The sequence below is a fragment of the Gasterosteus aculeatus genome, chromosome 21 (assembly GCF_964276395.1).
Source record: "Gasterosteus aculeatus chromosome 21, fGasAcu3.hap1.1, whole genome shotgun sequence".
Classification (NCBI taxonomy): Eukaryota; Metazoa; Chordata; class Actinopteri; order Perciformes; family Gasterosteidae; genus Gasterosteus; species Gasterosteus aculeatus.
In genome coordinates, this window is record NC_135708.1 from 9,166,758 (window position 1) to 9,194,734 (window position 27,977).

At 44.8% G+C, this 27,977-nt stretch overlaps 1 protein-coding gene across 4 annotated transcripts; it reads left to right on the plus strand.

Moving 5' to 3' along the window:
- On the plus strand, positions 1–26,759 carry ccny (cyclin Y). Of its 4 annotated transcripts, XM_040166756.2 has the most exons (12): positions 3–711; positions 15,703–15,777; positions 16,571–16,591; positions 17,668–17,702; positions 17,867–17,890; positions 18,344–18,444; positions 18,548–18,583; positions 18,978–19,035; positions 19,193–19,312; positions 21,721–21,887; positions 23,609–23,771; positions 24,941–26,759. In XM_040166756.2, the coding sequence occupies exons 1-12, from the start codon at positions 558–560 to the stop codon at positions 25,055–25,057; spliced, it is 1,071 nt and encodes a 356-aa protein (XP_040022690.1). In that variant the 5' UTR covers positions 3–557; the 3' UTR covers positions 25,058–26,759. The 4 variants fall into 4 exon arrangements, with proteins under 4 accessions (XP_040022693.1, XP_040022690.1, XP_040022692.1 ...); XM_040166758.2 differs by lacking the exon at positions 17,867–17,890; XM_040166757.2 differs by lacking the exon at positions 16,571–16,591.
- Positions 26,760–27,977: the final 1,218 nt, after the last annotated feature.

Consider the following 27,977-nt stretch of genomic DNA (forward strand, 5'->3'; position numbering starts at 1 on the left):
ACGTGAAGGCAACACACTAGCGGATGTAGCAGCATAGAGTACATCGGCAACCATGCAGCGCTGAGACCAACCCCCCCCCCGCCTTGCAAAACAACGATGTCCTCGAATTCACTAATTTCGTTATGAAGGAATAGTGAGTTACATCAAAATGCGTTTGTGGAGACAACCGGACGCTCGGGAGGAAATTACAAGTGCGGAGAATTGAATGTGAAACCGAAGGCGGTGTAATACAGGCACTTTCTGCCCCGGACGTTTGGACTGGGGCCGTCAGGGCTGCTCCGAATTATTAGCCTACTTTCCGTCGTGTTTTAAATGACGGGACCTCGCCAGCTCAGCGCAGCCCGCCGCAGCCTCAGGGGAAGGGCGCGCAACGCTAACAGACACCGGGGTTTGTAGTTTGCGCCCGGTCCGACTATCAGCGGTACCGCCCCGTTTTTCCCCCCTCCCTCGCTCTCGCTCTCGCTCTCGCGCTAACGTTATCCGCACGGCCCGGAGAGAAGGCTGGAGACACGGTACGGAGTAGCTTTGGACCGCTTTACCACACACCGGCTCCCACCATGGGGAATACAACCTCTTGCTGCGTGTCGTCGAGCCCTAAACACAGGAGGAACAACCACTCCAGGCTGGAGCCCTACCGGCCGGAGCCCGAGCTGAGCCGGGAGGACACGGGCTGCAACCTCCAGCACATCAGCGACCGGGAGAACCTGGACGGTGAGATGCAGACCCCGCTTCTCCCTAACGTGTACATGCGATAATAAACAACGCGCACATTCTACTATTACAAATAGTAGCAGCTGTGATTGTTATTATATGTAGTGCGGTAATGTATTTGCGGTGATTTGCCCACACCCTTTGAGTTGTGCGCCGTTACCGGGGAACGGATGAGAGCTTGCAACATCTGTGCAAGGGACCCACCCACCCCATTACGTCAATGGCTAACACCACTGTGGGCTTCCTTCTCGTAGGACTTCTTGTTGGAATTCAGCCATATGGCAGTGGGTACGGGGAGTTAGTTAAAATACTAACCAATAATACTATCGTATCTATTAGTTAATGGTGTATTCCAACCTTGTTCTACACCGACGTACATTGAAACCCTACACTGCTGCTTCTGCCTGGTTATTTGGTGGTCCCGAGAACTGACCCCGAGATCACGTCATCATATCCACCATGTGCCTGTGTGTGTGTGTGTGTGTGTGTGTGTGTGTGTGTGTGAGGTTGGCCCAGTGTGTCAAAGGCTGATTGTGAGTTTGTGCTGCAGTGGGGAGGTGACGCGATGATGACGGGCAGTGTTGTGTGGAGAGGTGTCCGTCCACTTCCTACAGTGGGAACTGTGCAGAAAATTACGCGTCACACATCAACAACACACACCGCTCATCAACACCAACACAGTCACACCCCACAGTACATTTTAAATCTGACGCCTGCAGGCCCCATCGGGATGTTGAAGAATGGTTTGGTGGAACATACTTCGACTTGGAACCATACAGCTGCGGGTAACCAAATAGGCTCAGTTGTTTGCATAGGTAAATCTCTAAAATCCTATCTGAAAACAGCACAATTCCATTTCTAACGTGACAATCCGCATCATGTTTTTACAGAATATGAATTAATAGTCCGCCCATCCTTCCTCTGCTGCTTAACTGGGCCGAGCAGCCCACACAACCTCTTCCTAACTCATTTCAAGGCCGTGTGAGATGAGGCCATTCCTCGCAGCGGGTTCTGAATCCACCCAGGGGTGTCCTCTTAGTTGGACGTGCCTAGAATTCGTTAGCAGCGAGACTCCAGGGGCATCCTAATCAGATCTCTGGACCACAGTAACCTTAATCTTCCCATCTGAAGAAGCAGCAGCAGTTCCGCCCTGAGCTCGTTCACCTTACGTAGAAACTCTTGTTAGGTTCCACAATGACATTCTTTCAATCAGCCATAATTGGGAATAAATCTCTATTAGATCATCTCAGAGCAGCCTGCAACGGGTCATCTTCAAATGTCTTGTGTTGTCCGACCAACCGTCCGAATTCTAAAGATGGTTAGGGTTATACAACATGGAAAATTTGAGAAGCTTGAACCAGCACTTGTTTAGCATTTGTGGTTGAAAAAAATACCTGCCAAAGACTAACAAAGTAAATATCACAGCTCTAATTTTAATTCTGACATTTTATGGATTTAGAAGTGAATTGGGGGGGGGGCGGGCGGTCCAGTTAAAGCTATTTACAAAATCCTTTAGATAGTGACTTTTGACCTCGTCACTATATCTCTAATGGCATTACACAGGCAGAAGACTGCCCGTCTTGTGGAGTAATAAACCACTAGATTCCAGCGAGTGAAGTGTGGTTGATCTGGTCTTGACAACTTGGCGAAGAGTAAATACAGAAGTGTTGAAGGTGGCCGATGCAGTGCGATTTGACATCTGAGCTTGGATGAGACGAAATGAGACGAAGTGTTTCTCTTGGTTGATTGTTTTGTCAGAAATTAGATGATTGATTGCAAATGTGTGTTTGTGTGCGGGATCCACGTTGTGCCAAGCATGTGATTGCTGTCAGTGGTGACGACACAGGGTCACAATCTCGTGACTACACAAAGAAATCACACGCATAAGTGTTCCTTGTGGGCAAACGGGGGTCTATCAGGTGCCCCTCCCGCCTCTCCTAAATGACTGTGTAATCTGATTGTGCCCCCAGCAATCGCTCTCCCTGTCTCTAATGACCCGGTGCGTTCCCTCCGTAGCCTACACACCTGTTGGAGGTTCACGCAGAGGTAATCTACGCCCTTTTTGCGCTCCGTCTGGCCGGCTCAATGGGTTGTAAGTCACAGCGCGCCGCACATCGGCTCCCCAGGGCGTTGACGGCGTAGGTTTGACTGTGATGAAGACATGTCAGATATACGGGCCTAAAGGGTAGTTAGGTTTTATGGTTGCTATTAACACAAAGCTTGAATCATTGATTCCAGAGGGGATGAACCCACGTGCAAAAACCCACCCCATCCTCCGAGCTCTCCAGCTTGCGTCGTTCTGCTGCCGGCTTGTGTGGTCACAGAGACGCTCACTCAGACTAACTGCATGTGATATGAAAAATAAAGACGTGCTTTCTATGAGCACGTTGATCTATGAAAGGCTTTTTAGATATTCGGTGTCGGCTGACACACTGGCATGGGCTTCACACGGCACGCAATGTGTTTTAGAACTTTCATCTAAATGTTATAAATCTAACATGAGGGAGGGGTACTTTAATTGAATCCATTTTTTAATGCGAATAGAGAAGAAGGGAGAAATTGTTTCTCCATTTTTTTCATCATAATCACTGTTTACTCATGCAGTGAAAGTATGTCAGCAACAGGCCCTTTTGTGAGCCAGATCAAGATAACAGGAGGAAGGACATGAGGGAATTCTGGGACGATCAGAGACAATCACTACCGATTGTCCTCCACATTGGCATGTTAACGCACAACCTCACTTCCTTCACCGTCACTGAAAGGGGGGGGGGGGCATTCTTTGAGATTTACAGACCCTCCACATAAACAGCGGAGCTATTTCTAGACTAATTTGATCAGCGAGCACTGCGATGTGTGTCGCTGCACAGGAGCTCTCAGGATTAAGAGAGCGAGGAAAGCGAGATGGAAGAGGAAACAGATGGATCTCTCTCTCTGTTCTAAAAAAAAATATTTTTTACTTAACATAGACATCTGTAAATGAGCAATGGCCCCCGGGCCCCGACATTTGTCTCTGTCTCATTGGTGATGAAGTTAGTTATTCCTGGAGTGCACACACACTCACACACATATTGATGAGTCTCGCTTGCAGGCTAATTGAAATCTGCACATGGATTATTCATGCCTGATTGGTGAGCCTGGGGAGTCTCCTAACTGTGACTTCCAGACGCGGTGACCTACTATAACGCGGTATGATCACATTCAGTTGGGATTGTAGCTGAGGTGAAAACCACTCGTTTCTGTGTTTTTTAGTGTCTCGGTGATTAACATTTGTGATCATTAATGAGAAGTAGGGTTCTTCTTGTCAATATATTCATCTTCGCACTAATTCCCTCTATTTCAATTATTTTGTCTCCTTTTTTTTCCCTGTTCACTTGGGTTTCATCAGTAATATAAACCAGGGCAACTAACGATTGTCTCCTTTATCAATTAATCAGTGGATCATTTCCTCGGTTTACTGACCAGCTTTAGTAGTTTTGGGAGGAAGTGGGTCAGAGTTGATAGATAAAGCAGTAATGAATATTTGGCTAAACAGCAGAGCTCATGTTCGGCAATCGCTGGTTCTAAATTCATTCAGCATTTTACCAACAGACAAACACAGAGAAACTGTGATGCCATTTTTTTCTCTCTCAGACAGATCAATCATAAAATAAGCCAAACAGCGGTTTGTCTTTAAGTTGGTGTGATAAACAGGGTGTGACTCTCACTTATTTTTGCAACTTGATCTTTTCAACACAATGTGACCAGTGCTGTCACTATAACCATCTAACTGTTGCCCCCTGCACCGGTGCTGAAAACAGCATCCTCCCAATCAGTGGTTAAACGCATATTCATTCAGTATTTCCCACATGGGAAGTATGATCCTATGCATTTTTTCTTTTTGATATTGCAATTTAACATGGTAATATTCGCTCATTTTGCACAGTGCATTTCCTTTCACTGCTCTCCCTCCGTCTCTGTCACTCACACGTCTCTCTCTTCTGACAGAAGTTGCAGACTTTGCGCATTCAGCACGACGTTTGTATAGGCGTGAATCTCTGTTTTGTCTTACAAATTAATATTGAACAAATTATTCCAGTTCAGGCGCCCCCCTCCCCACACACACCCACCCACCCACACACACACACATTGACGTTGGATCTGTGGGAAACACTGTTGCAATATTTCACAGAATGTCTCTCACAAATTTGCTTCACATATCAGCGTAGCCACACCAACAGCACACTGGATGTTTTGGTTCTTCAGTTGGTTTTAATCACAAAGTTGGTCTCAAAATGTCATTCTGAGTGGCATTAAAAAAGAGCAGTCTTAAAAAGCGCCACTTGCCTTCAGCTTAAAGAACCCTGTTGAGGCATTTTGGAACATGAAAGTCACACAGCTTCGGGGGAAATTGGCAGATTAAACACATCAGTGGACAGCAAATTAATCTTCAACATAAATCAAACCATTTGACGGAGGATTTGCTGCTTTTCTTTCTGTATTTGGTTAAATCCAGTGGTACACATTTGTGCTCCATGAAATTATAGTTATAGAGATTTTAGGAAATTATCACATGTGTTTACAACTTTTGGGTGTTCCCCATATTATCAAAAGATAATGGGCCAATTAATCAACAATGATAATTGCTAGATCCATCCTTACACGGACCAATCAAAAGGAGTTTGCATCTGGGGAATGAAAAGTATTTAATAATTATCCAGAGCTTTGGTGAGGACACGTCATGTGAGTACATGTCACTTACTCAGTAATTTCAGTCATTGATATGTTTGGTATTTTTGTTTTGTGTTAAACCACGGACAACTTATTGATCATTGGTTTTCTCTGTTCGTGTTTACGTCCTGAGAAGCATCTCTGCCCCAGAACACAAACGGCGAGCCGCTCTTCACAACCAGCACACCTGGTTTTTACGCTCAAGCATCGTAGCTGCATTAAATCGAAAGAAGCACAAGTGGTGTTGAGCTTCCGAATCGTGTCTGCTGAAGCTTCTCAAAATCCTTGCCTCATAAAAACAGTTCATCTCTTTTAGATTGTCGCTCACAGAAAGCGGGCGATTTTCCCACAGTGATCACAAATGCTTTCAGGGAGACTTCCAACACAAGTGAAGAGATTCACTGAGCGTTAATGAAAATGCAATTGCCTGTGACTCTCCTCTCATCCCGGTGTCCAGGAAGATGCATCTGCGTCCCGCAAATGTCCTACTCACGCCTTCCCCTAATTGTGCCGCCGTCTCCTAAGAAATTGACTTGGAAAGGGTCTGCTGCCTGATCTGATGAAGAGAGCGGAGACGGCCTCTGGATCAGTGAGCAGGAACCTCCTCATGTCCAATGCCGTTGAGTTGTAAAACACCTGTGGGACGGCGTCATTAGATGTTAGATCATGGGGATCGGCAGCCTATGTAGAGGGCGGTGTACTTGATACTAATTAGTTATTCACAGTTAAAGCTCAAAAGTGGACCGTCTCTATTTGCAGAATAATGCCCCCATTCTGTGGAAACCTTGATACACTTTCTTTTACTATTGTATTTCATTTTGAATTTTCTGTGAATGGTACTAAGATAAAGACAAATTTCCTTTGCAGGATTTCACCAAGACACTAAAATCCATATGAAAAATTATTCTTATTCTTCTTAAAAGAATAAAACATAGATAATCTGCGGCTCATACGTGGGAGTATTTGCACAGTCAATACAGAACCATCAGGCGACCCCAAAAGAGTCGTTCCTAGCTGACTCAAAGAGCAAAGCTTTTTGGATGCGGAGAGTCAACATTTAGAAGGGCTTGTGTCCACACGGCTTTTAATATGTGTGTTTGAAGGCGATCCTGGTGCTTCCCTGAGACTAAAGGGACTTGAGAAAGGGTTCCCCCCTCTGAAGGTCAGAGCAGACAGATACTGCGCTCTCAAAATGTTAAGCTGTGGTATTAAGGGACGCAGTGAACCGAGGGAACGCCAGTGGCCTTTCCATTCCAACTCTCTGCTTAATTGCTTGGAGTGTGTTCCCCCGAATCCAGCTCGTGAAGAGTGTTGGCCTCTTGTAAGCTTCAAGAACAGAAATGTGTGAATGCCCACGGTTGAGTGTCTTTAAAGGACCCGCATGCCCATTTGACCACAAGTTGATATGGTTCATTTGAGGTCTTAATGAAATGTCTGTAACATACTTTGGTCAAAATACCACAAGGATCATTTAAAACGGCACCCTTTTCACCCTGTCTAAAACAGCCCTCCACAGAGCGACCTGTTTTGAGTGCCTGTTCCTTTAAATGCTAATCATCACCCCCACCCACCCTCCGGATTTTCAATGCCCCGTCCGTATTTGTCCTCCTTTTTGGAGTTGTGTTGGGACTAAAGATGTTCCCTTTAAGTAAATTCCCATCAGGGCTCCTGAACAGCATAATCAGGAATCTGTGTGCGTGTGTGTGTGTGCGTGTGCGTGCGTGCCTGCGTGCGTGTCGGCGGAGTGGTGCTTTCAACCACACGCTTGCTTTGGGAGCTTGATGGCAATTAGATGTGGTGTCTCTGAGCTCATGATCCGGGCACATCTGTCTGCAGGCTACTGGCATTGTTGCCAGTGTGTGTTGTGCCGCGTGACGGGCAGAGAGGGCTGCTGTGAGCTGTGAGGACGGAGGCATCGCCATTATACACGCGGATCAAGTTTCGTCTTTGTGACCTTCTCTTAACAGGAGAGATTTACATGCATTACCTCGCACGCTGTTCCTACCAAGTGACCGGGACGGAGAGTTTTCGTACAAAAGCTGACCGGTTTGTGCCTGAAGCAGACAATAGTTTGCTTGTTTTTTCTACACAATGTCAACCACACCTCGAGCAAGGCACTTAACCCTGGAAGTGAACCAGAAGAGGTCCTTGTATCGAACAAGTGGTAAGCTGTTGCTATTGCAACAATGCTGAAGGTTATTGTACTCATTAATCATACCACCCTCTGTTCTCTTAATAAACACGCTCGTTTTGGTTATTTAAAAAAGTGATCTGTAGTCGTTAGGAGTGTCTAACTTTATTACATAATTGCATGGCCAAATACATTCTGAATGAAATGCAGTGTTTAAACCACAATAAGGAAACATCCACAGAGTCACGTGTGCATTCTCATGACATTACGTCAGCCTCACCACTGCTGCTGTTGGACTTGAATCCACTGCAGTGTGCAGATGAAGCAGCGTGCATAATCTACCCAAGAAAATGACCTGCGGCTCCACCAGTAAGTTGCCATTAATGGGGTGAATAGATGAGGGCAAAGGCCTGCATCATGACATTTGTTTTCACTGTACACATGTAACTGAAAATGCCATCACAAAGAACCAATTCACAGTGCAGTGTTTCCCCTGGGTTTTTCAGGGGTACCCTGAAATAATGGTTGGGGAAAACACTGCAGTGAAACCAGGCAAGCATTCCCTACCATCCGTGTTAGCAGTTTTCATCTCTTATGGCTGTAATGCGTACTGGCAAAAATGTTCAGATTTATGCATTGCTTGAAATCGTTTCCTTATTTACACCAGTTGTGAATTCTCATGTGAGCTTTCATGTGACCTCAGAGGGACACGGCTGCACATCACATGATGTAGGGATAGACCATGATACAGTGCTGCAGTGCTGTTCATTTTCTTCTTACTTGATATTTAGTTCAGATTTCAGTTTATTGATCCCAATAAATTCTTTCAAGCGCACTTTAGATCATGTTCATAAACAGCCACGTGAGTGTGTTTGTGCATCACTGATTATATCCACTGTTATTCAGCTGTGTTGACTTATGCATGGCTGCTCATGCCTGTTTGGCGATGTGTGTGCGTGTGTGTGTGTGTGTGTGTGCGCATCCCAAAATTTGTGTGAACACATGTATGGAAATGTCAATACAGGCAGAGTATGACAGAGCGCGGCACAGATGGCCTTTCTGTCATCTTGGGCTCTTTCCACACCTTGACGCCGTGCGTGCGTGCGTGCGTGCGTGTGTGTGTGTGTGTGTGAGAGGATAGGGCGGTGGTGAGCTGACCTTTTAAGGCAAACAAAAATCAAACTTTTTTGAGGAACAGCTTTCAGGATGGTGTGAGACGATGCTCTGGACTAGCTGCTCGGTCCAGTCTGATTTCTTTTCATTGCAATATTTGCTTACTTTTGTCCCGGACATGGCACTCTGATGCAGATCCCTGCTGGTGGTGCATGGATCATGTTCCTCTTGGACAGATGGTCAATCGCACCAGAGGAATTTATGAGGGTGGGTATTGAAGTATGTCTGTTAGTATTTAACCTCCATGTTTCCTCCTGTCCCGAGAGTAGAGCTTGAATGTCTGCTAACAATCTCCAGCAGGTATTGACTTTGAGCATGTAAATGGGGCCTGCACGTGTTATTCTAAACAGAATAGAAGGGACTAGCTCTCATCGGTCCCCTTCTCAAGTGCATCTGACTACTTGGCGGCATCTGATATTTATGAGTTTTAACCATATCTTTATGGTGGATAGGAGAATAGTGTGAATTTCTGCCAGAATAGTGACTTAAAATGTTCCATTCTAACAAACACATTCCTGAACATATATGGAAGCAATGCTTGTTGTTTTTTCTTCTTATTCGTCTCCTCCCTTTTAGTCTTTTTCTGTGTGCACATACTCCTTTTATGCTGTTTTACCCACACTTTCTGTGAGCACAAGTCCCTGACCCCAGAACAGTGCTGCAAAGCTCTTTCAGTTCTTCTTTGCAACAGATTTACATTTGTAAATAAATTAATCCGTTTTCTTTCGTCATTAACTCTCTATTTGAAAGGACGATTTTCCTGTCTTGTAATGTAAGAAGACAAAGCAACTAGTGCACTGCATCAGCACGCCGAAGACGACCCAGCAGCAATTAGTGAAGTGTGGCCTACGAGCGGGTGGGAGGGTCGGAGCATCAGGGGGGAAGAAAAGGACAGCGAACCCGGCTGTGTGTCTGCCTTTGCCTTCGACGGGCCGGCCTCTACCGCGTGAATCTTTTCCAGCCTGCGTTGCCTAGTTACAGCGAGCAGAGGATGCAGGGATGGGAGAGGGGAGAAAGGCATACGGTGGGTTTTGTGGCTCTCCGCTTCAACCGATAACCCCTTACTCGCTTCTATGTCTCACTCAAAATTCAAACTGGAGCTGCAACAGCCACTCGATTCGTGGATTCGTCCCTCAACGCACAATTATTATTATTTTTATAATTGGATAATCGCTTAATCATTTTCAAGCAAAAATGATTAACTGTCACAGGAGGAGTCAGCACGCAACAACACAGGGTGTAATTAGTCCCCCGACAGGGTCTATTGACATCCGTTCAAAATACCAAGCACAACACATGCAGGAGGACAGTGGTGCTCCTCTCGCGGTCGGTCGTCGGGTGGGCCGTGGGGTCAACGGCGACCTCGGGCTTCCGCGTTGGGCGGGCTGAGCGTCAGGCGCTGGTCTCTGAAGCCAAAACCAGAGGGGTTGGAACACGTCTGTCTCACTCGCCTCCCTGGTTTGGTGTCAGCCTGCCACTTAGATGGGGTTGGGTTAAGTGGCACCAGCCGGTTTCCATGGCGCCTGATTGCGGGCCTCAGGTGACTCACCACAGAACATTTAAGGTGACCAGCTCATGGTCACCTCTGATGTTTCCGTTTTCTTATTGGCGGAAGGATTCATCGACAACATTGATTAGCAGATAACGGTGAACATCAGATGAACAGATAAAGCAACGAGCAAGAAAGCAACGCATAATCTGCACCTTTCACGATAGTGCCTCTTGAGTTCTTTGACTTGCTTCGTCGTCTTCATGTACTTGCAGTATGAATCGCTGCCGTCTTCTTCATCCCCCTCTGCACATTAGGGCTGTCAAAATTGCTAAAAAATGCCATTTGAATATTCGCTTAAAAAAAAACACACATATTCGAATATCTGGTTGCGCATCAATAACAGGACAAATTAATACAACGAGACATAACTACTTGTACAGATGATCTATTTAAGTTTAAACCTACTTAACAACATATTACCTGTACAAAAATAAGTAAATTAACTAACGGCCACGACCGCAGATCTCTCTCTCTCTCTCTCGCACCGTCGCGTCACTATGCCACATATGCCACATATGACAGGCTTCATTCAGTGATTGAAACTGAAAGTTTTATAGTACCGACAGTGAACGCTCCGAGCGAGCTGTGCTGTAAACACGGAACTTTTCCTTGGCATGAAACGGCAAATAATCAAACTAGTGCATGAAGCTGTTGTAGCCATCTAGTCTATTTTATACATGCAAAACACAGTCGGTACAGGCGCGCGCCCCCCCGCTGCCACGGTTGTTTTTTTGTTTGTTTTTTACATTTGAATACTAATTTTCACATTTGAATAGTTGTTTTTAACAACTTTTTGAATATATATTCGAATATAGAATATTCGTTGACAGCCCTACTGCACATGGCCTTCTAGCATGTAGTAAAAACACGGCCTTCCCTTCTCTGTACTCCTCGTTCTCTTCCCTGTTCTTCTCTGTTCTGTTTCACTTCACCATCACCTCATCACCGCCATCCGTCAAGTATAAAAGTAATCCGCGGCAGTGCTCCACATCAGCATACATGGCCTGGTACGCTGCCGGGGGACGTCGGTGGGACAGATCACTGGGATGGATTGTCCAAATTTCGGGCTCGCCGCACAAAGTGGTGAGGCTGTGCTATGGCTTTTTCCATGGACATTTTTGGGGGGGAGAAATATGTAGTTTTTGGCCGAACTGCTATGAAAGTTATGCTTCCCATGTATTTTAACTTCCCATTCTAGGAAATGTGTAAAGAACAAACCCTCTTAATTCTTTCACCAAGCATTTCACTCAAGTGGCTCAGCAACACATCCTACACTTGTGATTCTGGCCGCTGCTGCTTCTAATCCTGCAGACATATGCCTCATATTAAGGCAAAGAGAAGTGCTGGAAACGAGACGTCACGGCTTCAAGTTTCAAAACCTTGAATTTTGTCAGTTCAGTGAATGGAATGATTGTGACGAGGATTGAGGGGATGCTTCCTTTATCTCTCCACACAGAAACAATTTCCAGACTGTAACCACCAGAATGTGAGCACGTTCAATATTGCCGTTAAAGTTTTCCACTACATAGAAATCTTATCGGCGCAGCTTTTGCTTCGGCCCGCTCCCTCTTATCGCGCACGCTGTACAAATGAAAACACGGCGCCTCCATCGTGAAGCGGCACAGCGGTGAACGCCGTAACACAGATAGCATACTTTTCCCAGGTGCGGGGGGGGGGGGCGTCTTGACTCCTCTGTGGTCCAAAGTGAGAACCACTCAATGACAACAAGCAGTATTTTAAGTTCCATATTTGGGCACCATTTATGTATATTTGAAACTATCCTGAACCCTCGTCTTTTAAATCGTCTGTACGATGTTAATGAAAGTCCATGAACTCCTGTGAAAAATGGCGTCACATGATCATTTACGTGCAAGGCTTATCACTCTGGAGTGTTTTGAGACCACACTACTGTTGCACAGAAGCTGGAGGACTCTACGTCAAGTGGTCTACATACATAACACTAATAACCAGTTAAAGCAAGAGTAGTCGTATTAGAATCGAGTCATTATGTATTTGATGAACGATCTTCCGATGGGGGAAAAATCCATAACTTTTTACTCTGTAGTGGCTGCGTGGGTTCCTCATCCGCCGCTCCAGAAATCAATCCATGGTCAGAGTAGCGGCGTCACTGACGAACCTGCGGAGCTTTTGGTGCGTCGGCGGACATTTAAATCAATATGACGTGCTTTGTAAAGTGCGTCGGCGCTACAAGGAATAAGATCTGCCCTCCGTTGCAAGTTCACGGCTTGTTCAGGACGCAGTAACGATGCCCACAGAGCATGCTCTGTTCTTGGTGTGTTGCTGTCCTTTTCCAACATCACAAGACACACACACAGACACTTACACAGAGGTGTTATCAGGGCCAGCTCACAGGATCATGTGGTGCAGCAGTCATACGGTGTGAGCTGTGATTAGACAGGATGAGAGAGGTGAGCTTTGCTGCTCCGAGCGTCACCCCAGAACCAGAAGAGGGCTGAGACTCAAGGTGTGACGGACACAGAAAGTGATACAGTAATCGCACGATTGCTGGAAGGGGAATCTGCACGGCAACGCCATAATTATAAGATACGTTATTCTTGTTATGCCGCTTTTCGAAGGACGGCTTCACTTTGCCTCAGATTCCCTCAGATGACACCACAAACCATCACACATCGGGGGCTGAGCCACATGGCAGCATCATTTCAAACCGCCTCACTTAGAATGACAAAAGGCGTGTCCAGCTTCACACTAACTTCTAAAATGAGGCAGCAGTGGGTTTTTTGCTGCTAATCATCTTAACCGTGCAGGCGTATTCTTTGAGAGCCGCATCGTGCCATCTGGATCTCCTCAGGCGGGCACCTCAGAAAAGCAGCCTAAATCATGATAGGCTCCCGGAGGAGGCAGGCAGAGGGCCAACAGCCAACCGCAAAATTGATGTTCATGTTCACAATGTAGCTATCGGCAGTAAGACGGCCATCGGTATCCTCCCGCCCCGGAGGTGTGTGCGGCTGGTCCAGGTGCAAGTTGGTTCAGAATGAACCACGGGTGGCAGCTTTGATTGACTAAACCTGGATTTGATTTTACGAAAAGGAACATGTCTGTGCAGTAAGTGTAGCTGCTATAACGCTACAGAAGACGTTGTGATTGATTCAAAGGCTCGTAAGCAGTTAATAGCAAGTAAATGGTTTCTGTTACTGGTATTCTATGGCAGTAATCTAAACAATATCGCCACAAGGTGCCATAAAACATCCTTCTCAACATTGCATGGACATTATTGAACCTTCCTTAAAAAATGGGTGCGGAACGTAAATAAATGTATTGTACAAAGGTAACATAGGAATGGGCAGTAAGGACAAAGCTTCAATCATGTTAACTGTTATTTTCCATTTGCGATAATGCAATAAGACGGGCCCTGGAACCTCGGTGCACAGCTCCCCGCCGCTGACCGGAGGGAGCCGTGGGAAGGGAGCCCGCTTTCGCCTTTAGCATTGTCTTCCGTCGTTCCTGAGGTGTGCGCTTGTGCCTTTTCTGCATAGTGGGGCTGAACCCCCCCACGACCCCCCGAACAATGTGCAGCCGCCACCCGCTACTTCATTCCTGGTCCCGCTTCCTGGAACGCAGGAAGTTGGGCGCTTCGGTCTTTTCCAGGTTGGAGAAGAACCGGGGAGGGGTGGAACCCACACCAAGGGTCACCGAGTGTGGCCAGCCAGCTTCCTGTGTTTAAAGATGTGACATCACCAGTTAAGAGGAAACTAAAAAAACGCTGTAGTCTGTGAATGTGAAAACATTAAATGTTTTGTCTTACAAGAGAAAAGAGGTCAGCGTTGAAGTTATTCGTTACCGTACTTATTCAATGTGTTTGTGTGTGTGTGTGTGTGCGCGTGCAGCATTATTAATCCACCTTCAGATCTCCTTCAATGCTCTTTGCTTCTTCCCACACACCATCTTTTATTCAACAGCGCGTGTCACTTCCTTCTTGCAGTGTGCGTGTGCGCATGCATGTGTGTGTGTGTGTTCATCCTTTGAGGCTCCTCAAGTGGCTTCGGGAACACAAAACGACACTAGTTCAAAGGGGCGCCGACACAATGGCGTTGGCTCACATGTGTAACCTGCAGTGGTTACCTCACTTCATTTTCAGCTCCTGCATCCTTTTCGCCGTCATTATCAGCTCGTCACCCTTCTTCCGTCCCTCCACTTCGCTCGCTCAGTCTCTATTTCTTTAAGTCTGTCTGGGTGTTGGTCTCTTCCTCCTGACCGTTCCTGTTTCAATGACATCATCCAAGAAACCAGGAAGCTGCTATTTGAGCAACCACCCCACACAGTGTATGTGTGTGTGTGTGTGTAATTTAGTTTCCTTATTTGTGAGACTTTGTTAGTATTAATATTTTGGATAATGATTAACTTAGACCGGTACATGATAATGATGTTCACTGTATGCCAAAAAATGTGTCATCTGAGGTTGAGCAGGATATTAAATGAAAACAAGCGACTGCGTCAATCTAATCAGTTGTTCAAACTATAGACAAATGTATTGTTTGTAATTAAACAATAAAAAATATGGTACGGTTTACTTTAGTAAAAGAAGTAGAACACTTTTTCTTTACCGTATTTATAAATGTAATTGGTTTCCATAGAAGCTACCTGCCACGTAGCTGTGCATTTAAAATGTATAAAGAAAAAGGTTTCAGGACATTTAATAATACAAGAAAATTGACCATATAATTGATTGCAGGATAAACAGATTTATGTGTGTTAAGTGTGTACAGTGTGTTAAGAAGCAGTTGACCTTTCATTGAAGGATTATCACTTCAGAGAGTGACTCAGTTACTATCGATCATCGGAATATTCTGAAGAAACCAAGTGTAGTGACTTTCAATAACACAGAAGTCCTTAATGTGGTTGTCCTCTTTTGTTATTTGGACATATTGTCATTCTGCTTGCTGCCTTTTCTGGTGATTTATTGCGCCTTGTATTGCAGCTCACTGTCTAATCTGCTGGTAGTTGTAGTGCGTGGGGTGCGCAGACACCGATCTAAAACTAATCCATACCTTCCTGGTGGGTTTTGCTGAGCAAAAATGGATTCACAAACCGCCGTTTAGACGGAGGCGATGCAGTAAACTGTCTGATTGTTTTGCCATTCAGTTTGGGTTATTGCAGGAGAGGTTGTTAACCCCTTGAAGCTAGTCCCACACTCACAACCACCACAAAGGCTGTTGCCTGTTGTTTTAGTAAACACACCACGGCCCTGCTGACATGCCGAGGATCCTGTGAAATATTATTTTGTTTAAAGAAGTCTCAAGAACACTGAGTTACTAAATAAACAATATAGAAATTAGTTTTGTGCATTACGTTCATCTTGGTTGTTGAACATTTTTAACATTCTTTAAATCAAATGCCAACAATATTAATGTTTTATCTCCCCCTTTGTTCATTTTTTTCTGTCTTTAAGATCTGCCCATGGAGTACAATCCATCAGACCATCCCCGGGCCAGCACCATCTTCCTCAGCAAGTCGCAGACTGACGGTGAGCGCCTTTCTTCCCTTGAATCCTTCACACTGAAGTGTAGAGCTGGAAAAATGTCAGCGGGTTGTTGGCGGGTCATTTCATTGTACGCACGTAGGACATTTAGACACACACATTTCAGATAGTTCCGTCTAACATCTCAAGGGTCTGTTTGTTTCTTAGTTTTTTCTCACATTGCCTCGCTACGCTACATCACCCTCCTCCCTCAGTCTTCCTCAGGGCCGCTTTGACCGTTCATCTTGACTTGTTTTTATTAGTTGCCGTTGATCCTCAATAGCCGAGCCATTCAAAGAGCGGTGTCGCCACATAAGCAGCAGATTGCACATTAAGCCGGAACGAACGAATCATTTCAAAAGGTATCTTTAGCAACTCAAAGCCAAACAATGGCCGCCCGTTTTGTGGCGCTTGGTTGTCGCAGGGATTTCAGATGTGGAGCCGTACAAAAGTACCACGGATCAACTACCCTTTTATCCAGCATAAAGGCTTCAGGCAGGAAACTCTATAGCAGCTGCTTCAGCGTCGAAACGAGGCCCACTGCAGCGTTTTGATCATCTCTCACAGGCAGGTAGACTCATCCTGGAGCAGCCTGCGCCCCTCGGACTGACAGAAACTCATCTTAATCTATTTGAATGTGATACAATTCGTTGTACCCAGGAGGCTGAGGTATTAATCTTCTATCGGCCTCCTCAAGTCCATGTGCGAACGTCTGCTGGCTGGTTTTCACAACAAACTGTACATGAATATGAATGCCAATGCAGGACACAGACACAATTTGAGCTTTGTGTTTTTTCAGTTCCTCTGCCCAACAAGAGAGGTAAGCATGTGTGTGTCTGGTCCCTGTAGGTGTGCAGCACGATGCTCACTGTGGGCTTTTTGGGCTTCACTTTTCATGTGCTGAAGCTTTATTGTATTCTCGTACTTCTGTCTGGCTTTTGTGTCAGCGGGTGATGCGAGTCCACTGCCGACATCATGTGACGTGTGTGTGTTTGTGCACATGTGTATGTCCGTCCACTCTGCAAAAAAAAAAGCCAACCGGTCGGTTTCCCCCACCAGCGGAGCTTGAGTCGCCTCTTCCATAGACGAATGAATTCCACCGGAAAAGTTCTGTGATCTGACACGAGCACCAATGCGCATGCGTTTCCAAGACTTTTCACTGTGTCAGTGTTGATGTGTAGCAAAATAAAGAAGGAAAAGGTTATTTGATTTTCTTCCTTCTTAATTCAGAAATCCATATTGACACCACCACTGGAGGGAAGAGTTTCCTTCACTAAACACAAAATTAATTATATATAACTGGCAACCTAATTATGACGCAAGCGTCACGGCTGCCCAAAGTACAAACAGCACTTGTGTATTAGTGTGTGTGTGTGTGTCTGGAAGAGCCACACAGCCGTAGGAGCGCGCATGTTACTCAGTGACCGTGCACTAACAAAGGGGAGCTCTGAAGAATGAACAGTTCACAGTGGCCGTTAGGCAGAATTAGCATGCGTAAGGTGAGAGAAATGAAAGACGTGGTCAATATGGCTCATTTCATTTGGACTCACACAGGCTAAAAGGATAAATGGATTAGCTCAAACCCACTCCTGCATAATACTTTTTTTTCAATATTGCAGGAGATAAAAACGCTATTTACAGGCTCATTTTTCAATATTGAAAAAATGCTGCTTGCTAGAGCTGCTGTGCTTTGATTGATGTAGTGTAGCATAATTAGTAGAGAGAAAAAAAAAACTCAAGCTTTAGCGAGAGGGAGTCTATGAACTCTGGAGGAATGCTGCTTCCTGTCTGTGGGGGTAGAGTACTACACTCCTACTGAGCGTGTGTGTGTGTGTGTGTGTGTGAGTGTGTGTGTTGCTGCCGCCTGACATCTGTTTTCTCATCTTTCCGTTTCAGTTCGGGAAAAACGGAAGAGCCTTTATATCAACCATGTGAGTAAGAGAATGGACACTGTATAATGTATGATGCATAAAACAAGCAAACTCACACCATGAAGGAGATGGTGTCATTCTCTCTGTTATTTCTGAGTGCAAATACAATAGTGGATGTTAGAATGGTGCAAATGGTGATTTTATTGTCTTGTATTTCTTGCAAGTTCACACACATTTCGGAGAACAAGGTAAAGTCCTTAAAATGACCCTTTAAAATAACCCAACCCTTTAATCCTCGCTCATCCCTCTTCAAACCACAGACGGTCCACTTTTAGTCCTAGTCCGGTGTTTGTGTGTGTGTGTGTGTGTGTGTTATGAGCTGATGCAGTTCCATGTCATTATTTAGATGTAGTAGCAACAACTTCACCCCTTACGATGTAGTTCATCTTTTTTCATCACTCCTTCAGAAGCACATGAGCGTATTGAAAGAGAGTTCATCACTGGATGCGATGTTTGTCTTATGCACTCCACTATAAATGGCATTCCCGCATGCAACCACGCGTTCCGCTGACGGACGGGGTTAGTTTGTGGGTTTACAGAGGCCCGCTTTCATGTCTGTTGGCGGGCCTCTTGGCTCGTCAGAGTAGGACACAAAGAGATTGACGGCCATGTATTTCTGTGTGTGTGTGTGTGAACTCCAGCATCATCCAGGCCCGGCGAGACGGAAGTACAGCTCCTGCTCCACCATATTCCTTGACGACAGCACCGTCAGTCAGCCCAACCTCAAGTACACCATCAAATGGTAACTTTTTGTGCGAAACAGGGAAGCTCATGTTCAATCTGTCTGCTGTCATGCTTTTAGTTTGGAATGATTTGCATTTTCATGATTTATTTTGTCTTTACAGCGTAGCCCTTGCAATATACTACCACATAAAGAACAGGTATGATCAATGTTTTCATCCTTTTATTGGTCCTTTCATTCATTTCTCTCAGTCCGAAGTCATTTTAATATTCTTGCATAACTATCAGCACCACGGGTTAGCAAACAAAGGTAAAACCTTGACGGATATTATAAAATACGCCACTCAGAGAAACTACCTGATGGCTGGATCCAAATGAGGCCCGAGTGGGCTGTGCTTCCCCCTGGAATAAACCGCGGTCTCATAGAATGGTGGAGAGACGTCCTTCTCCTCGTCTCCATAGCGATTTGTGTTTTTAAAGTGCAGATAAATGCTCAGAAATTGCGTATTGAACAGGTGATGTGTCAGGGTTGAAATAAAATGAGTCTCATGCCATCTTTTTTTTTTTTCGTCCTTTATCTGTCGGTCATTCCAGGGATGTCGACGGAAGAATGTTAGTGGACATTTTCGATGAGAAGCTGCACCCACTCACGGTGAGGTCTTAACCCAGGATGCGTTTCCATTCTGTGAATACCGGCGCGCTGTCAGGACTCATCAGCAGGACAAACCACAGCAGCTTGAGCTTCCATTCCGGTAAACAATCTTATTCGGAGTGAATCTTTCATTGTCATTCGTTATCTTCTGCTGTAGAAGTCTGAACTTCCTCCTGATTACGAAAAACACGACCCCGAGCAGAAGCAGATCTACCGCTTCGTCAGGACGCTGTTCAGCGCCGCACAGCTCACCGCCGAGTGCGCCATTGTCACCTTGGTGAGTGTGTGTGTGTGTGTGAGAGTATGTTTCAGTGCCGACAACAGGAGGGAGTGTTGCTTCCTGATTTTCTTTTCACCCTCCATAGCCTCATGTGCAGTCCTCTATCTTGTACCTTCCTTAGGCACTTTTGTCCTTAGGCGACCTCATTCGTTCCTCCTGAATCCTATAAAAATGCTCCACATGTCCCTCCACAGATTGTTGAAAGAGAACCGACTGTCACCGGAGAGGCCGTAAGGTTTGGAAGGTCATACATGATTAGTTTGATCCGGGCAGTCTCCCTTCAGAAGGGCTTTGGTGTGAGGCAGCGTGTCTGTGCCGGTAGGTTATAATTGGTGGTTTCCTGTAAGGCAGGATCTCTCCCGACGACTAATGACATCCGGGCTGGCCACCTGCTCTAAAAGCCCGAAAACAAGGACAACTTTGCTCCTCATTCCGCTTTCGCCCTCTTTTTTTTCTGGAAAAGATGGTTCTTTTAATATTATTCATTTTGTTAGTAATAAATAGGAGAGATGTAGCTCACGGTTTGCTTCCTGACAGATGCTCAAATGTGTGTACTCTGTAGGAGTTGGTGGGGTTCAGGCAGTAATGGGAAAGCGAGCACTATGATGTGTCTTTATTCATGTATGTGTATGCCAAAAATCATAAAATAAAAATAAAACAAAGATTTTGCTGTCAAATTTGCCATACCATCAGAAATTGAATAGGGCTTCTGGCTGGTGGTTATGCATTGGCAGGGGTGAGAGGTCATTCATTTCTGTGTCACTGCTTGGAGATGCCATGTTTGTGTGTGTGTGTGTGTGATGAATTCTCCTCTCGCGCCCGTCACTTAACACATGTGTTTGCTGGTTTGTTATGTGTGTTGTAAAATTACGTTTTTTCACAGCAACATAAATAGACAGAGTGAATTATGACCTGTTTAGCTTGCTAACACTAGCTCCAGTACCCCAATACTCTTCATGCATCTTCATCACCTGGATGGTCTGTTTATTTACAAATCACCAGTATAGATGACTGAAAGTAATAGGAAATGCCTCAATAATAGTTGATGAAAATAATAAATATGTACTTCATAACTATAGACCCATTGGTAAGAGACGGGGGTAGGATGAACCAAGTGAAAACAATATCCTTTTATCTAAAACAGATGTTGTAAACCCACGTCATTTCTGTAATAAATTGCAATGTTTGATATATCACTCAGCACAATGTAATAATACCACATGGTATTAATGAAATTGTATCGTAGGGCATCTGGTGATTTCCATCCTTAATCTAAACTCATTTGAGTTGAATGTAGCTGTGCGGCTTGCTCACTGCACTGCCTCTGGATTCTATGTGTGTGGTTCCCTCTCAGTGCCGTCGCATTCATCTCCCTCAGCATGTGGCCCTTATTGCATGCAGGGTTTCTTCAATGTGTGCTGCCCCCCCTCACCCCTGCCAGAGGAGTATACAGTGTATGTGGTGTTGGTTGGCAGACTGTGGGCCATGACAGAGGGAGGTTAGCACCGCCTGCGAGCACAAAGCCCAGCCCAGCATGACTGGACCAATTAGCCACCTGAGCTGTGCTACTGGGCAAGTCAAACCAGGCTGCTCTGCCTCTCTGTTCATCCTAACCCGTAGGGACCGTTTAATATCTAGTAATTAGACGGGAGAAATCATCATGTGACAGGGCCCTCTGCTTTCCAACTGTCTTTCTGTTCAGGTTTTTCAGGCACAAGAGAAAGTAGTGCATATTTGCATTTAAATGCAAAAGAAATAGGGGAAAGCTGTAAAGCTTATTTACTCATGTCAGCACACCTTTTGTAGAAAAGCAGTTTTAATATTGTGCTGTCGCTTCCATTGGCAAGCCAGACATTTCGTTGTCTCCTTGCAGCGGATCACTGCAGCTTTCATGCTTTACGCCGTCTCTAACAAAATGACGAACAGTGGAATCAGCCTCTGCATTACACACTCAATTCCCGCTTGTAAGGAACAGCTGCTCCGTGTGCTTTGTGATCTGTAAACTGTGGGAAGTACGGCTACAGGAAGATCAGAGAGACAAATGGAACTGGGGAGAGAGGCAGAGAGATGAAGTGTTTCCATCCACAGAGATGTTTTAATGAGCGAGCTCCAGAGAGGTTGGAATTCATCAGCTTCTGCCATCTTGTTGTTGTTGTTCTTTACCTGGAGGAAGAGATGGCAGGAAATACAGCGAACTAACGCACAAATGTACACTCATAGTATAGAGGCGAGTGGATAGCGCATTAATACAGAATCTGTCAAGTGTTAGAAGAACGTATTCGCCATTTGGAAGACAAATTCCTCAAGGATATCAGTTATGCGTATCATTTATTTTCTTTACCAATAGAGCAGAATGTATGAACGTGTTCTGAGATTTGAACATGCGACGCGTCTCTTTGTTCAAGGTGTACCTGGAGAGGCTCCTGACCTACGCCGAGATCGACATCAGCCCCTCCAACTGGAAGCGCATTGTGCTGGGAGCCATCCTTCTGGCATCCAAAGTGTGGGACGACCAGGCGGTCTGGAACGTCGACTACTGCCAAATTCTCAAGGATATCACTGTGGAGGACATGTGAGTTGCTGCAAGAACACGCTCACAATAAATGTCATTAAAACATGAATGCTTTTTCACATACAGGCGGCTCCTTTACGTTACGCTGTTTCTAAAGTGTTTTAATTTGAACCGGTTCTATTTACATTACAGGTCATTTAGCAGACGCTTTTATCCAAAGCGACTTACATTACACTTTAAACCCATGGCTTTTTTTCACATTTTTGCCCGGGGAGCAATTAGGGGTTAGGTGTCTTGCTCAGGGACACTTCGACATGGAAGATGGGGCAGCCTGGAATCGAACCACTAACCTTGTGCTTCCCAGCACACCTTCTCTAACCCCTGCGCCACAACGACCCCACATTTCCTTTGCGTAGCATTAATAACCAAATGTGAATATGTGTTAACGAGGATTTATGGTTCTGTTGAAGGTGTGAAGATGTGTTTCATTATGTCTGAGATAAAAATGGAATCTTGCTCACAGTCAACAAGACTTTTATAGCCAACTTTTCATTTCCATCGCTTGATCTATTGAGGGCAAGCCAAAATAGATTAGCTACAGTGGATTAGTTGACTTTTTAGGTGGCTCAACCCACAACTGAAAAGTAGGCTGTCAACAAAACAGTTTATGTTGATGACAAATTAATCAATATTGGACCTTACTTACATCCTCAGCCACTGTAGCTATAGCGCCTTCCTTAAGGGTCTAGGTCGTTGTATTCATTTTGACTTTCAGTCAGTCGTGTTTGTGAGCTCCAGAGGGGCTCGAGTTACACGTATGTTGCTCTGGTAAGGTTTCAGCAAGATGACCACATGCAGGCCCGCATCACAGCGTGGACCAGTGGAACATTGCTGGTGTCTGCTTTGTTTGTTACTTCCTGCGTTGGACAACAAAGAAGCTTCTAGAGGCACGAGGAGCCACCACATCACCATCCAAAGGGTGCAGCACAATGCTGCAGACGTGAGGCCACTTCCGTGACCTCTGACCTCTGCTGCACTCACACTCCTCCGCAGCGGTGGCTGTATATTCTTGTCATGGGCTCGGATTTTTAAGAGCAGGGCGTCTGACCCACCTGTTTGAGAGGAGCCTGGCATGTGACAAATTCCTAGATTTTCTCTCAAGATACGTCTTTTTCTTTTACAATACAATACTGCTGAGCTCCGCCTCTCCAGAACAGTGAGGAGCGGAGAGACGCAAAGCGAAACGGATGAGAATAGCCGAATGAAATAGAAACAGACGCAGCGTTATCGGGCAGACTTTAGCTACAGCGGAGGCTAAATTTAGCCCGTCTGTTGCTGCATGCCTGTGAATGTGCGTGGGTAGGGAACAGAGGCGAGGAAGAAGAGATGAATCGTGCCTCTTGTGCAGGTTACAGCACAAAAGGAACCGGCCGCCAATGAAGATCAGCAAAGGAAAGTGGCAGTGAGGGCTCTGCAGCGGGGGGCGGGGGGCAACTACTGACCTCGGCGTGTTCAGGATGCCCGATCAATATTCTCTGCCAAGCCGTCACCTGTGCCCAGATATTACTGCTTTCAGTAGGAGGAAAGGCTTATGTCTGGTGGGTGCACTCGGGAGATTAACTTGGGAACATGTGAACATCGCCTCCCCCACCCTTTTGTCTCTTTGTCTCCTACTCAGTCGCTCTATACACAAAGTATTTGTATACAGCCAAATTCAACTATTTCAACGCTTAATATCTGATTACCCTCTAATCCCTCTTCTCTCTCTGTTTAAAAAAAAGGAATGAGCTGGAACGTCAGTTTCTGGAGCTGCTGCAGTTCAACATAAACGTGCCGTCCAGCGTCTACGCCAAGTATTACTTTGACCTTCGCTCCATGGCTGAGGCCAACAACCTGAGCTTCCCACTGGAGCCCCTCAGCAGGGAGAAGGCCCAGAAGCTGGAGGTAAGCAGCATGAAAACAGACAACAGTTTTTGGGAGTTGAAGGATGTCATGAATGGAAAAAATGAAAATGGTAATATCAGCCCGAGGTGGATCACGGACTGCGGTACTGTGTCTCTGTGTAATTAGCGTCACTGCCTGAGGATGCATTGACTTTACCCAGCACATATTTAGACGTTTCATTGTGGGAAAAACCCAAATTTAATTAGTAACGTTAGTCATATTCTCTTTAGTCAGGCCTGCTGCAAGAGCGTGCAGGACTCTGCTGGTACCGAATGGACGGGAGCCATCTGTTCATGTTATTAATTCAGCGGTGCTTTTCCTGCTACGACAAAGTAGTGTCTGATGTTACACAGTAATGTTACTAAATGCAGACGATAAAAGACTACGATGTCCCAAACTCACAAGTGCAGCACAACTAACAACACAGTCCAGTTTGTACACGCCCACACAGTCCTGAGATCATTTCTCCACATGGAAGTTGAAATGTAAAACACCGGTGTGGGAGTATGGCTGTGCAGGGGAGACTTCTGCTTCTTTTGTGCTTCAATTTGGCATCAAAAGCCTTCATACTCAACATTCTTTTTCTATTTCATTAAAACATTGTGGGGTGCAATCATAGTTACATACCATATTCTTATATTTTACATAAGATTTAAATATCGACTGAACGAAATAAACAAACACAATTGTGGTTTTTGGAAAAAGTAAGGAAAGAGTAAGGAAAAAAAATTTGATACATTGATCAAATCGTTCAAAGGTGAATAAATTGATACAGATTTCTCTAAATTGATCCCAAAAACGTGTTTACTCTTTACATGGACAATCTGATACATTTCAAACACAATTGTGGTTTTTGGAAAAAGTAAGGGAGTAAGGAAAAAAAATTTGATACATTGATCAAATCGTTCAAAGGTGAATAAATTGATACAGATTTCTCTGGATTGATCCCAAAAACGTGTTTACTCTTTACATGGACAATCTGATACATTTCAGTCTAGATTGTCTAGTAGCTGTTAGCATGCTTCATGTAACAAAAAGCCATTTGTCGTCTCAGAAAAAACTACCGGCCGTCTGGTTGAATGTCTTTTTGAAACGGCCACACACCCAAAGCGCACGCGTCGCCGTCTCATGTCTACTGCTGTTTTACCTATTCTTTATTGTTGTTTCAGGCCATCTCGCGGTTGTGCGACGACATATACAAGGACTTGAGGAAACAAGCGAAGAAGCGGTCGGTGAGCGCGGACAACCTGGCAGTGGTGCGGTGGTGCCCGGCCATCATTTCCTAACACTGGCCGCCTGCAGCACGCAGACACACCTGTCAGACATACTGCACTGTGTTTCTGCCTGGTGGGCAGGCAAACCAGGTGGGCAGCAGACCCGTGGATCAGTACACACACAGACACAAACACACACACACACACACGCACACACACAATCTAGCACTTTCACAAGTGTGATTGCACCCTCTGGTTGTTGTACATAAAAGACGTTCCACTGGCTGCCTGCACTGAACCAAAAAGAGCTGAGCTGAACCAAACTGAAGTGCTTGTGTGAAAGTTATTGCACTGCAGCTGTCCAATAACAGCTGGACTGCAGAAGAAGAGGCCAATCAGAAACCCAGCAGGCAATATATATTTATGAGAGAGTTGCGATGTGAAGTTGAGACAAGCGCTCCTTCCCTCTCAGGCTCCTCTTGCCCGTGCGGGTAGATGAGGGAGGTCGTGTACATTCCTTTTTGTTTTAAACTTCAGGTTCAGTCATTCTCTGATCGGAAGCATGAGGTAATTTTTATTTTTTCCTTTTGAAAGGCACATTTGGACATTTTGTCGGGTGTTCATCTGTTCTTATTGCATTCCCATCTGTGAGGAACCTCCGCGAGTACACAAAAGGAAAGGCATGTACTCTCCTCTGTTACCTTCAGTGTGCACCTGACACATTCAGGACAGTGCCGCATGTCATCGTATTCACCTCCATCGTGGCTGTTTTGTTGAAGCGCCCACTCAAAAGACTCACATTGTCAGGAGCGCTGTGACCGGACCAGGAAATCCAACTCGCACAACCACGGCCACATTCAGATACAGTGCTTCACTACAAGCAATAATCATGCATCGCCCGGTTGGTGTGACAAGATACGAAGAAGCACGCAGACTCTGGAGGAGACTGAGCAGAGGGCAGTAGACTAGAGACGTCCCGCAGAGCGGTTGTTGTACTTAATTCACTGCCATCGTCCTGACCTGTGGTGCCTGTAATAAGCTAGTTTAACAATTCCCGCCTTTCCACTGGAGGAAAGAAACAAATAACTGAAGTATTTCCTCTGTAAAATGTTGTATGGTTCTTCCGCCTTACAAAGAAACAGCACAGCAAAGTGGACTATTTAAATTTAGGAGCCGCTGAACGCATGATTCTTTTCAGGGTTGTTTTGTGTTCTGGAGAAAAAGCATTAGGTGACAATTGAAACGCACTGCTTACAAAACAACAAATTGTAAACATTTTGCTCTCTATACAGTGTAAATACAGCGCCGGTGTGCAAAATCTGTAGACTAAAGAATATCGTACTGTAAAAAGAGAACGGAATGATGGTGAAAGACTTGGATCAGTTTATAGTGTCCTCCACAGGGATGGTCAATATGTTGGGTGTTCCTATGTAAAATCAAGTAAAGTATTATGATTCAAACGGGAGACACCACTTAGGATCTTCTGGCCTGTTTTCTTGTTACAATGTTTTTTTCCACACAGCAGAAAGTTTTTTTTTATGTATTACATGTTGTATATGGTAACTTAATAATAATACAAGACAATTCAGGCTTATTGTATTACTTGTTGTCATTTTTTTCATCCCCTCTCTGCGGAGGCATTGCCAGATGCACATGCTGCTCAGCGATCATTATGGAGCCCCATAAAAAAGAAATGTCATTGGCCACCTCAAAAATTCAGTATAACTGAATACATCAATAAATATAATTAAACATTTTCAATGGAGTCTAAAAAGAGCTATAAAGTTGTAGTTGTTCTTCAGTTTGTTTAAAAAAAAAAGCAAAAAGCTTTTAATGTTTTTTCCTCTCAATCTGTGATGCATGTTTCTTTTTCTCTTCTCTATCTGTACTGTTCTGTACTGTAGCTCATTTCAGTTCTTCTCTTGGCACCCGTTAAATCATTTATTTAGTCCCTGTAGTAACATTTTCCGTACGTCATTTTCAATTTTACTAACGCCTCTTAGAAAAGGAGGTCAAAGGAGAAAATGAGAAAGCGTCAATAGGTGGGAACTAATAGTCACTAATCTCTCACACACACACACACACACACACACACACACACACACACACACACACACACACACACACACACACACACACACACATGGATATCCAAGCTTGCATTGTGATGAAAGAGGTCTATTTAAACTTGAAAAATAATATGGGGGGAAAGAACAGGGAAACATACATATAAAAATGAAAAACAAACTGCAGTAAATTTAAAAAGGTTTTGTCAGACAGTGTGAATAAGATAAATATTTACGTTATCTCTAAGAGATAATAGTATAGTAATTTTTTTATGAACTCATTTTAAGGTAAGCGGACATTTCTAAAGTTTATTTATTTTTATTTAAGTAACAAAATGATTTCTGTATTCAGTTTTAACTGGCTTTCCTTATAACTTATTTTTAACACGGGGTCCACAGTTTCTTCCCTTTGCTGATTTGCTCCTGATTCTTGATCCTAATTTTGGCAATGAGAAATAGTAGAGAAATGTACAGGGATGCAGTAGAACCTATAAAAACCTATAAAAAAGTTAAGTCCTTGCTCCTGAATGACTCAATAGAAGTGTCAAGTACTGCTTGTATTTATATACACTGTAAAACAGTGGTTGTTTGCCTTAACACACATTTTGCTTCACTAAATCTTTGCGTAGATAATTCTCTTTAAAATATCATGACGTGACATTTCCAGATGTTTTTCACGACAAAAGTTCCGATTAAGGTCCAAATCGAAATGTGACGTCAGCTTATACCTACCTAGCTTGTCAGTGAGAGGTCCGGGCCGGAGCAGCAGGTGTGAGAAGAGACGGAACCGACCCAGAGTGGTGGAGAAATGAAGGACGGTCCTGTTGGGTGTGTTGCTCTGACCGAGCCCATACTTTGCACATTTAAAAACGTAGACAGAGAACTGCTGTTTCGCATGGTTGATGATTTGGATGAGAGGGAAAATA